The 12,739-nt window shown below is 35.8% G+C and overlaps 1 protein-coding gene across 1 annotated transcript in view; it reads right to left on the minus strand.

Annotated features, from left to right (window-relative positions):
* Positions 1-12,739, minus strand: part of LOC113936877 (ankyrin repeat domain-containing protein 26-like) — a 101,932-nt gene that overhangs the window by 42,218 nt on the left and 46,975 nt on the right. Inside the window, 7 exon segments of the mRNA XM_035721905.1 lie at positions 47-322; positions 1,774-1,911; positions 2,655-2,838; positions 4,480-4,672; positions 9,237-9,375; positions 9,728-9,761; positions 12,058-12,225. Coding sequence (XP_035577798.1) covers positions 47-322; positions 1,774-1,911; positions 2,655-2,838; positions 4,480-4,672; positions 9,237-9,375; positions 9,728-9,761; positions 12,058-12,225 — 1,132 coding nt within the window.

The raw sequence follows: 12,739 nt of genomic DNA on the forward strand, positions 1-12,739 counted from the left end.
CAACTTTTCTGTCCAGTCTGTCTTTGTTTTGCTTTTCATTCTCCAGTTTAGACTTTAGCATTGTATTCTCAGTGGTCAGAGCATTAATCTGTCCACTATATTCTAATATTGTTTTTGTTAATGTTTCCACCTTCAGTTTTATGATCTCTTGAAGACTGACATTCTTTTCTTTTATAATTTCAATGCCTTCACAATATTTCTTTTCCATGTCCTGGTTCTTATTGTTTATTGTGTCTCGATCCAGTCTTAGCATGGCAATTTCATCCTGCCACATGTGGGTTTTAGGCAACAGATCTTCTTCTTTTTCATGACTATTAGAAATCTAAGTAAAACAAAAGAGACTTTTAGCTGGAATTCAATAAAATGACATTATCATGATTTTCTCTGAAATTAAAGAATAACCTATGTTTATACAATGAATAGGTTGCAGTTGGTGGATATCCCAACTGGAAAAAAATAAAGTTGGGTCCAAACCTCAAACTTTAGACCAGCATAAATTCCCACAGGTTCAAAAATTTAATTGAAGACAGTGAATGCATGAAAGGAAAAAAGAAACCAAGACAAAATTTTTAAGAATCTCAGAACTGGAAAGGTCTTTCTCTGATTTACAACAAACCCAGAAAGCCTGAAATAAAAGATTAATAAATCTGATTACACTAAAAACTGAATTTACAGTCTGATATCTAACACAGCTCCCCCACAATAAAATCCCTAGCTCTGCATTTATTTTGACAGATTAAATTTCCTAAAATTCTTTTTTCCTGACAATATTCCATAGAAATTCTACTTTTCTAACGTTTCTATAGTCAGTTATAAGAATTACACCTACTGATAACTGACAAATCTAAGCACTATACTATAAACACTTCTACATACATCAGTGAACTTTTTGGTGATGACAATTCTAGAATGGAGAGCTTAAAAACATTAAGTGAGCTGCAGGACTTTCCCCGGGTCTTCTTACTTCACTACTAGTGCTCTTACACCAAACCGCAGCTCTTCTCTAGTGTAAATCATAAATACAAAAGAAGCCTTATGTTTCAAAATACTGATGGTAAATAAGGTAAAATTTATACAGCTCTTAGAAAAATCATGAGATTATTTGCTGCTGCAATAAATTTTATTTCCTCTTCATGATGTTTAAAATGTTTAAAATAGGGGAAAATACACTGAGCTATTTTAGGAGGAATACAACCCTCATCAATACGTTATCATTAGCATAGGATTGTTTCAAAAGCGCTTTGGATACTACTTGGAGCAAATGGCTACTTTTCTCAAAAGTAGAGACTAAATCCAAAATAAAGTCTCTGAACAGGCTACACTCTTCCTCCTGTTCATCACTGGCAGTGTTAAGCTAACTTCTCTTTCAATACAGAGGTGATGAAGTAACTGCCAAAAATTGAAACATATGTTGTTAGTAGCAATAGTTTTGAGCATATGGAAAGCTCATCAATTCTTATGGAAAATAATAAAAGCCTCTCCTTTGGATGAGGACATTATGAACGTCACTATTTGACTCTTGCAGACAAACGCATTTAAATTAAGGATATTACTTTATCCACTGGACCAAAAATGTCACCACCCCCTTGGCCCCCCCAAATACATACACACACACACATATGCTTTAAAAATCCTCTATGCTTTCCATGATCTACGGTGTTGGTTTTTAAAATATATATATGCATACATGGAGAAAAAATAATTTTAGAAAATAAAATGTATATATATACAAATACATACACATATGTACTTAAAAATAACTAAAGAAAATACCCCAGAATTCATTCTGTTATTAGCCACTTCCATCTCTGTTTGTTTGCAAAGGTGATTCTTTAGGATTCCATCTTGTAATACTCTGGCATTCTGTTCTTGAGAAAGTTGTAACTTAGCATCATTTCGCTCTTCTACAACCTAGAGACATGTTTTCATTAGGATTTTGGATCACACCATTAAAAAAAAGTCAAAAGCTTAAGAGAACTTAAAAAAAATGTTCAAAAGTAGTAGCCTTTTTAAATACAAGGATTTTTATCCTGCCTGAATAACTCAAATTTTAATTTGAATGACAGCTAAATTTGTCATAAAGTAAAAGTACAAGAAGATATAGAATGTGAAATAAAATTTCTTTACAAAACATTGAACTAGTTCCATCATAGTCTCAAGGCGATTTAGCCTGTATTTTAACATTAAAAATCCAAAACTGGGGTGCCTGGGTGGCTCAGTTGGTTAAGTGTCCTACCTTTGCTTTTGGCTCAGGTCATGGTCTCAGGGTTGTAAGATCCAACCCCGAGTCGGGCTCTTCATTCAGCGCACAGTCTGCTTGAGCTTCTTATTCTTTTCCCTCCCTCTCCCTCCCCCTTTACTCCTTCCCTTGCTCATGCTCTCTCTCTAAAAATAAATAAAATCTTAAAAAAGAAAAGCCAACATTCACATTTATCTCAATTTACCTTCTATCCCTTCATTCAGGAAATATATAGAGAGCATATAGGAGAAGCCAAGAATCCCAATAAGTTAATAATTTTAGCTAAAAATATTATAGTTCCTATTAGGATAAAATTAAAGTTTTTATCTATTTTATACCTAAATAATATACATTAAATCAAGGGGATATTATAAATAATATTGATCGAAATAGGCAATTTTTATCAAAGATTTACCTGATCCAAATTATTTCTTACAGTCCTCAATTCCACATCTAGTGTTCCAAGAGAAAGTTCAAGTTGTTGTTTCATTTCGATTTCTTTATTATACTGCTCTTCTTTTTCTCTGAATTGCTCCCTCATTTTTTCATATAATATATCAGCATTTCTTCTTTTTTCTTTTTCACGTTTTAAGGTAAATCTGCAAATAAATGTGCTTATTTTAAAATGTTTTGTAAGCGATAAAAAGTTCATTTTATGATCTGGTTCCACATACCTTGGTTTATTAGCCAAATGAAATTTCTATGTTCTCAATTTTTTTCCTTTCTCGGGCTCATGTTTAATTTCTCACTTCAATCTCTTCCAAAAGATATATACAGTTGAAAAGAAGCAATGAGAAAGCATTACGCAGCTTAGTAATAAGTTTTAGTACTAACTCTGGTAGATATTGTAGAGAAAGGAATTTTGAAATTATTCAAGAAAGTGAGAATTAAAAATTATCATTTTTCCCATATAGTCATAATCACTCCTCCTCCATTAGAACAGATAATTGAGTTACTAATTAAAAAGAGAAGTTGCTCTTTATAAAAAAGTTTATAAATTCACTAGAAGTACATTTCTATTTCCCAAAACATCACAGGTACCTCCAAAAATAATTTGCAGTATAAGACAGCATCTGCAGATGTCATTTACACAACATACACCTGCAGATTACTGTGATCCAGGACTAGGCTGGGGAGTCGAATATCTGTTGCCCTATACATTTTATGTTTCTTCTGCAATACTCTCAATTTACCTTGTTGATTATTATTCATTTTTTTTAAGATTTTATTTATTTATTTGACAGAGAGAGAGAGCACAAGCAGAGGGAGCAGCAGGCAGAGGGAGAAGTAGGCTCCCTGCCGAGCAGAGATCTGGAGATGGGGCTCGATCCCAGGACCCTGGGATCATGACCTGAGCCAAAGGCAGACCCTTAACCAACAGAGCCACCCAGGCGCCCCTATTATCCATTTTATAAATCATTTGAAAACCCCTTTTAGAACAACACAGGATCCACATTAAGTAAACAATAAAGAGTCGTACGTGCTTACAGCATAGACTTTTGGATTAATTTTATAAGAGAGAGATTGAAAAAACTGAGCAGTAATCATTTTCCATCTTACTTTTTAATCGCTGCGTATGTTTAAAACTGAATAAATTTTAAAAAGTTTTCCTGTCTTGAGAAAAATGGCCATTTCATACTCTGTTGATGGGCATAGAAATTAATATAAACTTCCCTGAGAACAGTTTAAAAATAGGATCAAAGACCTTCTTTAAAAATTTTTATACTTTAAGCAAACAATACTATATTGAAGAATTTATTCCAAGTAACCAGAATTGTAGAAACAGATTTATATAAAGGATATTCCTTACAGCATTAATTAAAGTATAGAAAAATGGAAAATAACCAAAATTCAATTTGTTAAACAAGGAGGATTCCATATGGTGGACTTCTATATGGTCATTAAAATTATGATATGGAATATACATTAAATTATCAGTAGAAGTATTCACTGTCAAGAACTTGCTGAATTATTTTGAAGAATCTCATACTTCACACTACTAAAGAAGTTGTCTTCCCTAGAAAAATTCCATAGGGTAAGGTAGCAATTATAACACTTCTCCTACACATCTGTATTACAAAAGTAAGTAGTTCAAGGGGCACCTGGCTGGCTCACTTGGTAGAGCATGCAACTCTTGACCTCGTAGCTGTGAGTTCAAGCCCCACACTGGGTGTGGAGCCTATTAAAAAAAAAAAAAAGGTAAATAGTTCAAATATTTCCTTAAAACCAAGATGTCATACCTCAAACGGCCAAGTTCTTGTTCCCACTTCACTTTTTGATGCTCCAACTGCGATTTCAATTCTTTTGTTTCTGATAGCTCCTTTTGTAGTCCATTAACCTTATTTTCCATTTTTTTATTTTTTCTTTTAAGTTGTTCTACTAATCTTTTATACGAAAGAATCACATCCTGGATTTTTAGTAAAGTAGCAGAATCTACATCAGAGAAAAAAACAAGAACAAATAAAACATATAGGGCGCCTAGGTGGCTCAGTTGGTTAAGCATCCAACTCTTGGTTTCGGCACCGGTCGTAATCTCAGAGTCCTGGGATCGAGCCCCGCATCGGGCTCCACACTCAGCATGGGGTCTGCTTGAGATTCTTTCCCCCCTTCCCCTCTGTTCTTCTCTCCCACCCCCCCGCTCATACTCTCTCTCTCTCTCTCTCTCAAATAAATTAAATCTTTAAAAAAAAAGAAATAAAATATATGAGTATTTTTTGCATATGAAGGACTATGTGTTTTCCCATTCACTCACTCACGCATTAAACAAATATATATTGAATGACTTCAATATAAAAGATATTTTAGAGGTGCCTGGGTGGCTCAGTCAGTTAAGTGTCTGCCTTCAGCTCAAGTCATGATCTCAGGGTCCTGGGATCAAGCCCCGTGTCAGACTCCCTGCTTACTGGGGAGTCGGCTTCTCCCTCTGCCCTGCCCCTTCCCCCGCTCGTGCCCTCTCACTCTCCTTCTCTCAAATAAATGAATACAATCTTTAAAAAAGGAAAGAAAAAATGACCAAAACCTTTCTAAATAATGAAAACTATCATCCCACAGATCCAGAACGATCTGGCTAGGAGAGAAGAAATGGAAGTAAGCTATCATACTTTTCTTAAACTACTACGATGTGGTATAACATTACTCAAAGGTGGACTGTGATGCTTAAGTCATATACTTTAAACCCTAATCACTAAAATAGCACAACTAAAGAGTTATAGCTAGAGTAAGCAAAATACACACATACGCATACTCACATAAATAAAACTAAATCATAAAAATTACTTGATTAATCTAAAAGAAAGCAGAAAAAGGAGAGAATAGGAGCAAAAAGCAGAAAGGACAGATGGAAGTCAAACGATATGATGACAGATTCAAATCCACCACATCAATAATCACATTAAATGAAAATGGTCCAAAAGCCTCAAGGAAAAGGCAGACTGTCAAAATGGATGAAAAAGGAAGACCCAACTATATGCCACCCATTAAAAAAATACACCTTAAGTGTAAAGACACAAATTTTTTAAAAGGCCAGAAATATGACAGACCACACTAACAACTTGACAAAAGAAGGCTGAGCCTGAGTGGCTATACTAATACCAGACAAAATAGATTTCATGGCAAAACACATTAGCAGCAATAAATAAGGTCATTTTATAATGATAGAAGGGTCAATTAAAAGAAGCATAACAAACCTAAATGTTTATGCATCTATTAATAGGTTCAAAATACATAAAGCAAAAATCGATAGCATTACAGAGAAACAGGCAAATTCACAATTATAGTCTGAGATTTCAATAGGCAGAAAATCAGCAAGGATATAGTAGACTGGAACACCACCATGCTTCTCAGCTATCCATGGAACACTTACCAAAGGAGACTATATTTTGGGTCATAAAATAAATTGTAATAAAAGGAGCAAGTCAAAAGGACTGAAGTCATGAAAGTGTGCTCTGTGACCACAAACTAATTAACACACATCTAAATAACCCCTAGGTCAGGGCACCTGGGTGGCTCAATTGATTAAGCATCTGCCTTCAGCTCAGGTCATGATCTCAGGGTCCTGGGATCAAGCCCTACATTTGGCTCCCTGCTCAGAGGGGAGGCTGCTTCCCCTCCAGCTCATGCTCTCTCTCTCTCTTTCTCTCTCTCTCTCACACACACACATAAATAAAATCTTTAAATAACCCCGGGTCAAAGAAGTAATGACAAAAGAAATTAGAAAGTATTCTGAATTGAATACACATATTAGAATTTCTGAAATCCTGCTATAGTAGCACTCATATGAACATTTACAGCACTGAATGTATATATTAAAAAAGAAGAAAAGTCTCAAATTGATGACCTTTGCCTCCACCTTAAGAAATCAGTAAATTAGTAGTTAAAGTTTGATAACCTTTGGTTATGTAGAAAATCTGACAGAATTTTTTAAAAAGCTACTAGAACTAATAAATGAACTCATCAAGTTTGGAGGATACAGAATCATTATACAAAAATCAACTGTATTTCTACATATTAGCAATAGACAAAAATTAAAATTTAAGAATTAAAAATTAATTTTAATTATTAATTAAAAAATTGAAACTGTATTGAAAAATAAAAAATAACCACAGGTAATAACATAAAAGATAGAAAGACTTATACACTAAAAACTACAAAAGATTACGAGTCGTTTTTTTTTTTGAGAAAATGACAAACTGATTCTAAAATTCATGTGGAAAAAATAAATAAATAAATACAATTCATGTTCTGGAAACACAAAGGATCTAGAATAGAATACCAAAGAACCCTGAAAAAGAACAAAACTGGAGGACTAACACTAACCACCTGAATTCAAAAATCATCATACACTGGTAGTAATTAAAACAGCATGATATTGACATAAAGAAGGCCCAAGAGATCAATGGGACAGTCCATAAATAAGCCCACACACATATGGTCAAGTGGTCCTGACAAAGACACAATGGCAGGAAGTGGAGAAAACATAGCCTTTTCAACAAATGGTGCTGGAAAAACTGGATATTCATATGCAAAAAGAATGAACCTGGATCCATACTATGCATCATAAATAAAAAAAAGAATAGAGAATGGGGGCGCCTGGGTGTCTCAGTTGGCTGAGTGTCTGCCTTGGCTCAGGTCATGCTCCCAGGGTCCTGGGATCGAGCCCCATGTCCAGCTCTCTGCTCAGCGGGGACCCTGCTTTTCTTTCTCCCTCAGGCTGCCATTCCCCCTGCTCATGTTCTCTGTCAAATAAATAAATAAAATATTAAAAAAGAATACAAAATGATGACACGGATCACATGGATCACAGATCTACATGTAAGACCTAAAACTATAAAACTTTGTTTTTAAACTACGAAACTTCTAAAAGAAAGCATGAGAGAAAACCTCTGACTTTGTGCTAGGCAAAGATTTCTTAGATAGGAACACCGAAAGCAAAAATCCATAGAACAAATGGATAAACCGGATTTCATCAAAAAGAAAAACTGCTCTTCAAAAGACACTGTGGAAAGAATGAAAAGTCACAGATTGGGAGAAAATAGAGGTGAGGGGCACCTGGGTGGCTCAGTCATTAAGCATCTGCCTTCGGCTCAGGTCATTATCCCGGGGTCCTGGGATCGAGCCCCGCATCGGGCTTCCTGCTCAGTGGAGAGTCTGCTTCTCCCTCTCCCACTCCCCCTGCTTGTGTTCCCTCTCTAGCTGTCTCTCTGTCAAATTAATAAATAAAATCTTTAAAAAATATATAGGTGATAAAGGAACTATATCTAGAATATACAAAGAATTCTCAAAACTCAACAAATAAGAAAACAACCTAATTTTTAAAATGACAAAGGATTTGGATAGTTCAAAGCAGATATACAGATGGCAAATAAGCACATGAAAATATGCTCAACATTACCAGTTATTAGGGAAATGTATATTAAAACCATAATGATATATATATTACATACCCATCAGAATGGCTGAGATTTAAAAAACTGACAATACTAAGTGTTCATGAATATACAGGGAGAAATTAGAACTCTCATACACTGCTGGTGGGAATGGAAAATGGTACAACTACTTTAGAAAACAATTTGGCAGTTTCATGATAAGGGAATATAAAGAGACATGAGACTTACGGGTGATAGATATGTCAACTGCCTGAATTACGGTTATGTTTTCATAGGCATATACATATGTCAAAGCTATCAAAGTATACACTTCCTATATGTGCAGTTTACCTAACTAAAGCTGTTGGGGGAAAAAAAAGCTCTATTATAGGAAAAAACATCGAAAACAGTGGCTGAGACACAGATGGAAAGAAGGATCTGAAACAGGGGTGCCTGGGTGGCTCAGTTGTTAAGCGTCTGCCTTCGGCTCAGGTCATGATCCCAGAGTCCTGGGATCGAGGCCCGCATCCGGCTCCCTGCTCCGCGGGGAGCCTGCTTCTCCCTCTCCCACTCCCTCTGCTTGTGTTTCCTCTCTCGCTGTGTCTCTCTCTGTCAAATAAATAAAATCTTTAAAAAAAAATTTAAAAAAAAAAGAAGGATATGAAACAATACAAGATGAAGCTAGAGTACTGCGGTCTTTCACCTTAGAGCAATGAGAAGTAATAGCTAAGCTTTAAGCAAGGGGGTAATGTGATGAAACATGAATTTTTAAAAATTATGATAACTACGGTTGCAGTGGAGACCAAGATTCTGGGAGGTGGAATGACAGGGAAAACAGTCCTGAGGTTATTTCAGTATTCTAGGAGAAAAATAATGGTAACCCGACCTTGGGTGAAGGCACAGACGAGAAGCGGAGTTAACAACACATCAGGTGTGCCATTCCCATGACAAAACATAGAGTGGAAATTATAGCCCTTTGGCTGAGAGTATTCAACAATTCTCTGTTTTCATATAAAACGTATTTCTGAGATGAGTACCGCATGAGTGTTGTGTGGTACAGCACTATACAAGATGTGCACGTATTACTACGGTGATATACGTACAAAGGCTTTATATTGATACAATGGTCCTACCTTTACAATCCTTGCCAACTTGTGCAGGTAGCGACACGCAACTCATATAATTAGAGCAAGGCAACTTGGAACCCTCTGAAGCTGTTCCAGATGACTCAGTTAAGTCAAGGTCATCCATAAAATTCATTTGCTTTTTGACCTACAAATAAAAAATACTATTTCAAAATGTCCCCCAAATATTCATAAAATATACCAAGTGTAGAGAGATGATCAATACCCATCTTTTTATAAGAGCAAAAACACAGGTACTTTTTAAAAGAACTGATTTTTATCAAAACGACCTTTATCAATAATTAGTACTTCTGAATAACTTTTTCACAATAAATGTCTATACAACAAAGGAAGATTTTCTATTTTTTCACTATACCTTTCCTAAAGTAATTTCTTACCATGGAATAACATTTCTAATAAGTATTATTTATCAAAGTAATATAAGAAAGTGAAAATTAAAAAATTCATAAATGAAATAAAATTATATATATATTTTTTACCTCTTTCTTTTCATGAGATGTTTTCTTTGCAGGTCTAAGAAAAAAAAAAACAATTCATATCAGGCAAGTATTAAATACTTAAAATACAAAGAATATCTAAATCATAGCTAAACAATATTATTAATAATATTAACAAAGCATTAAATTTAGATAAAATGGACAAAAAGCAAAGGAAAATCATAATGTTACTTGCATTATTTGATACGAAGAAATACACCACATTTTTTGTTGTCATTTTCAATAAAAACAAGCTTTTATTGGCTCTAAAAACTATTTGGAAAGTGCAAGTTGAGTTCTTATATGAAAGAAACCCTTTTTTAATAATCATGATACTAGTGTTTTGAGGATTTACTGTGCAACTACTATGCCTCATTATGAACGCTGTACACATCTTAAAAGTATTTTAAGCCTCACAACAATCTTATAAACATAGGTACTCATATTAGGTATTTTACACAGGAAGAAAATGAGGCACAGAAATAAGTAACTTCCCCAAGCCCATACAGCTGGTCAGGAGTAGACCCAGAATTCAAATCCAGGATATGTGCCTTCAAAAACATGTGTTTTACAATATGTGGTGAAAGTAATATTTAAGTCTTTCTAACTAATATGATAGGAAATGAATCTACTATTATTCCATTTCTAGCTATAATTATACTCTATGAATCTTACACATATTTTTTAAAATAAAAAGACTTCATACCTAGGCAATATTGAAAATCCACTCTCAATAAACTAAAGATCTGCTTCTTCTAAAGAAGTTCATCAATGGCATTCATTTATTCATTCAACTGTTTATTCACAACTACATACTTATGGAGCACACAGTATGTGTCAATGACACTGTTGGTACAGGAACCATGGCTTTTATAATTTAGAACTTTTATACTCTAAAAGTAATAATCTATGATAGATTAATAGTTTATTTTTCAACTATAAATAAAGTCTTTCCCCCTTCCCCAGAATCTAAACAAATATTAACTTAATGCAACCAGATACTTCAAAGTCCCTAACAAAACCATAGCTATTCACGATACTGTCAAAGGCACTGAATATCTAAAATCATCAAGGAATGATCAGTACCACTCAGAATGGCCCAAGAGTTTGTATATTTACTATTATCTATATATTTTTAAGTCTATGAATGATAGTATCTGCACATTCAATTATATGAGAATACTCCACTGTGGAACCCATTCTGAATAAACAACTTCTTGCCACGGGCACCTGGGTGGCTCAGTCGTTAAGCATCTGCCTTCGGCTCAGGTCATGGTCCCAGGGTCCTGGGACCAAGCCCCACATCGGGCTCCCTGTTCAGCGGGAGTGTGCTTTTCCCTCTCCCACTCTCCCTGCTTGTGTTTCCTCTCTCGCTATGTCTCTGTCCAAAAAATAAAATCTTAAAACAAACAAACAAACAAAAAAAAACACCTCTTGCCACAAAACTACATGAATAGGAGTACTAAGGACAATTACTGTAATCTTTAAAAGATAATGTAATACAGGGGCGCCTGGGTGGCTCAGTCATTAAGTGTCTGCCTTCGGCTCAGGTCATGGTCCCGGGGTCCTGGGATCGAGTCCCACATCAGGCTCCCTGCTTGACGGGGAGCCTGCTTCTCCCTCTCCCTCTGCCTGCCGCTCCCCCTGCTTGTGCATTCTCTCTCTCTCTGTCAAGCAAATACAAAAATCTTAAAATAGGGGCGCCTGGGTGGCTCAGTCGTTAGGCGTCTGCCTTCGGCTCAGGTCATGATCCCGGGATCCTGGGATCCAGTCCCACAACGGGCTCCCTGCTGGGCAGGGAGCCTGCTTCTCCCTCTGCCTCTGCCTGCCGCTCCCCCGGCTTGTACTCTCTCTCTCTGTCAAATAAAAAATAAAAACTCTTAAAAAAAAAAAAAAGATAATGTAATACAATCAATAAGCTTTCTAATATTTGGAAATGCAAACAAAATTAAATAACCATGTCTATCTCTATTGGATCATCTCCAGCAGCATACAAATGTACTCTAAAAGCTCCCATCTTAAAAAAAGAAAGACAATTCCCTTGAATTCCACATTCTTTTTCAGTTATCATCCATTTCTCTATTACCTTTCCCCATAAAAATTCTCTAAGGAGTTGTTTCGACTTATCCATCACAGTCCAGCTTCCATGGTGACTACTGAAACTGCTCCTTGTCAGAGTCCCTTGTCCTCATCTTAACCTTTCAAGCCGTGTGTCTGATATACTTGACTATTTCCTGCCCGAGCCTGTACCTACACTACAGCGTTTTATTTCCAGAAAAAGTAATCACTGCTAAACTTCCTTCAGAGGGAAATGAAGAATTTATAGCTTTTACCTTCCTTCATCCTGATCCATTTCACCTGAAGTGCTCTCATCATTCACTTGTAGTGGACACGAAGTTAGGGAATCGGCCTTCTCAAGCCCTGGCGTAATCACAGATACTTTTGATGTCCATTTTTCATTTTCATCTTTCCTTACTTCCTTCATATGCAAACCAGGATCACTACTTTTAAAAATCCAGTTAAAATATCCATTAAAAAACCAATGTTTTCTAATAATTTTACGGGTAAAGAATAAAAACAATTTTTTTGTAAAATTCTGTTAGCCAGCTCAATTGGCATTTATTAATTCACAGAACAGTTATGAAATCCAACCATATACAAGGAAATACACATCCCTTGCTTCAAAGACAGATACATATACAACTACAATACAGTGTCATTTGTGGGGACAAAACTGCTATGGATCTCTTTGTAGGAGCTGTGGAATCAAGGACCATACAGCAAGGGACCTCGGAAAAGTCGTGCCTACCCATGCATCAGGTGACGGGCACACTCACTACATTCCCAGCTGTGGACCCAGCAACAGCCCATAAACCGGTTCCAGCCCCTTCCTCTCAGCCACATCTGGGAGCCCCTGGAAAACACGGTCTTAGATAATCACCCATGGATGAGAGAGACTTTTTGGAACACCAGATTTCCTGCAGAAAAGTTCCAGCACACCACCAGAGCAAAAAA

Source organism: Zalophus californianus, chromosome 9, assembly GCF_009762305.2.
Source record: "Zalophus californianus isolate mZalCal1 chromosome 9, mZalCal1.pri.v2, whole genome shotgun sequence".
Classification (NCBI taxonomy): Eukaryota; Metazoa; Chordata; class Mammalia; order Carnivora; family Otariidae; genus Zalophus; species Zalophus californianus.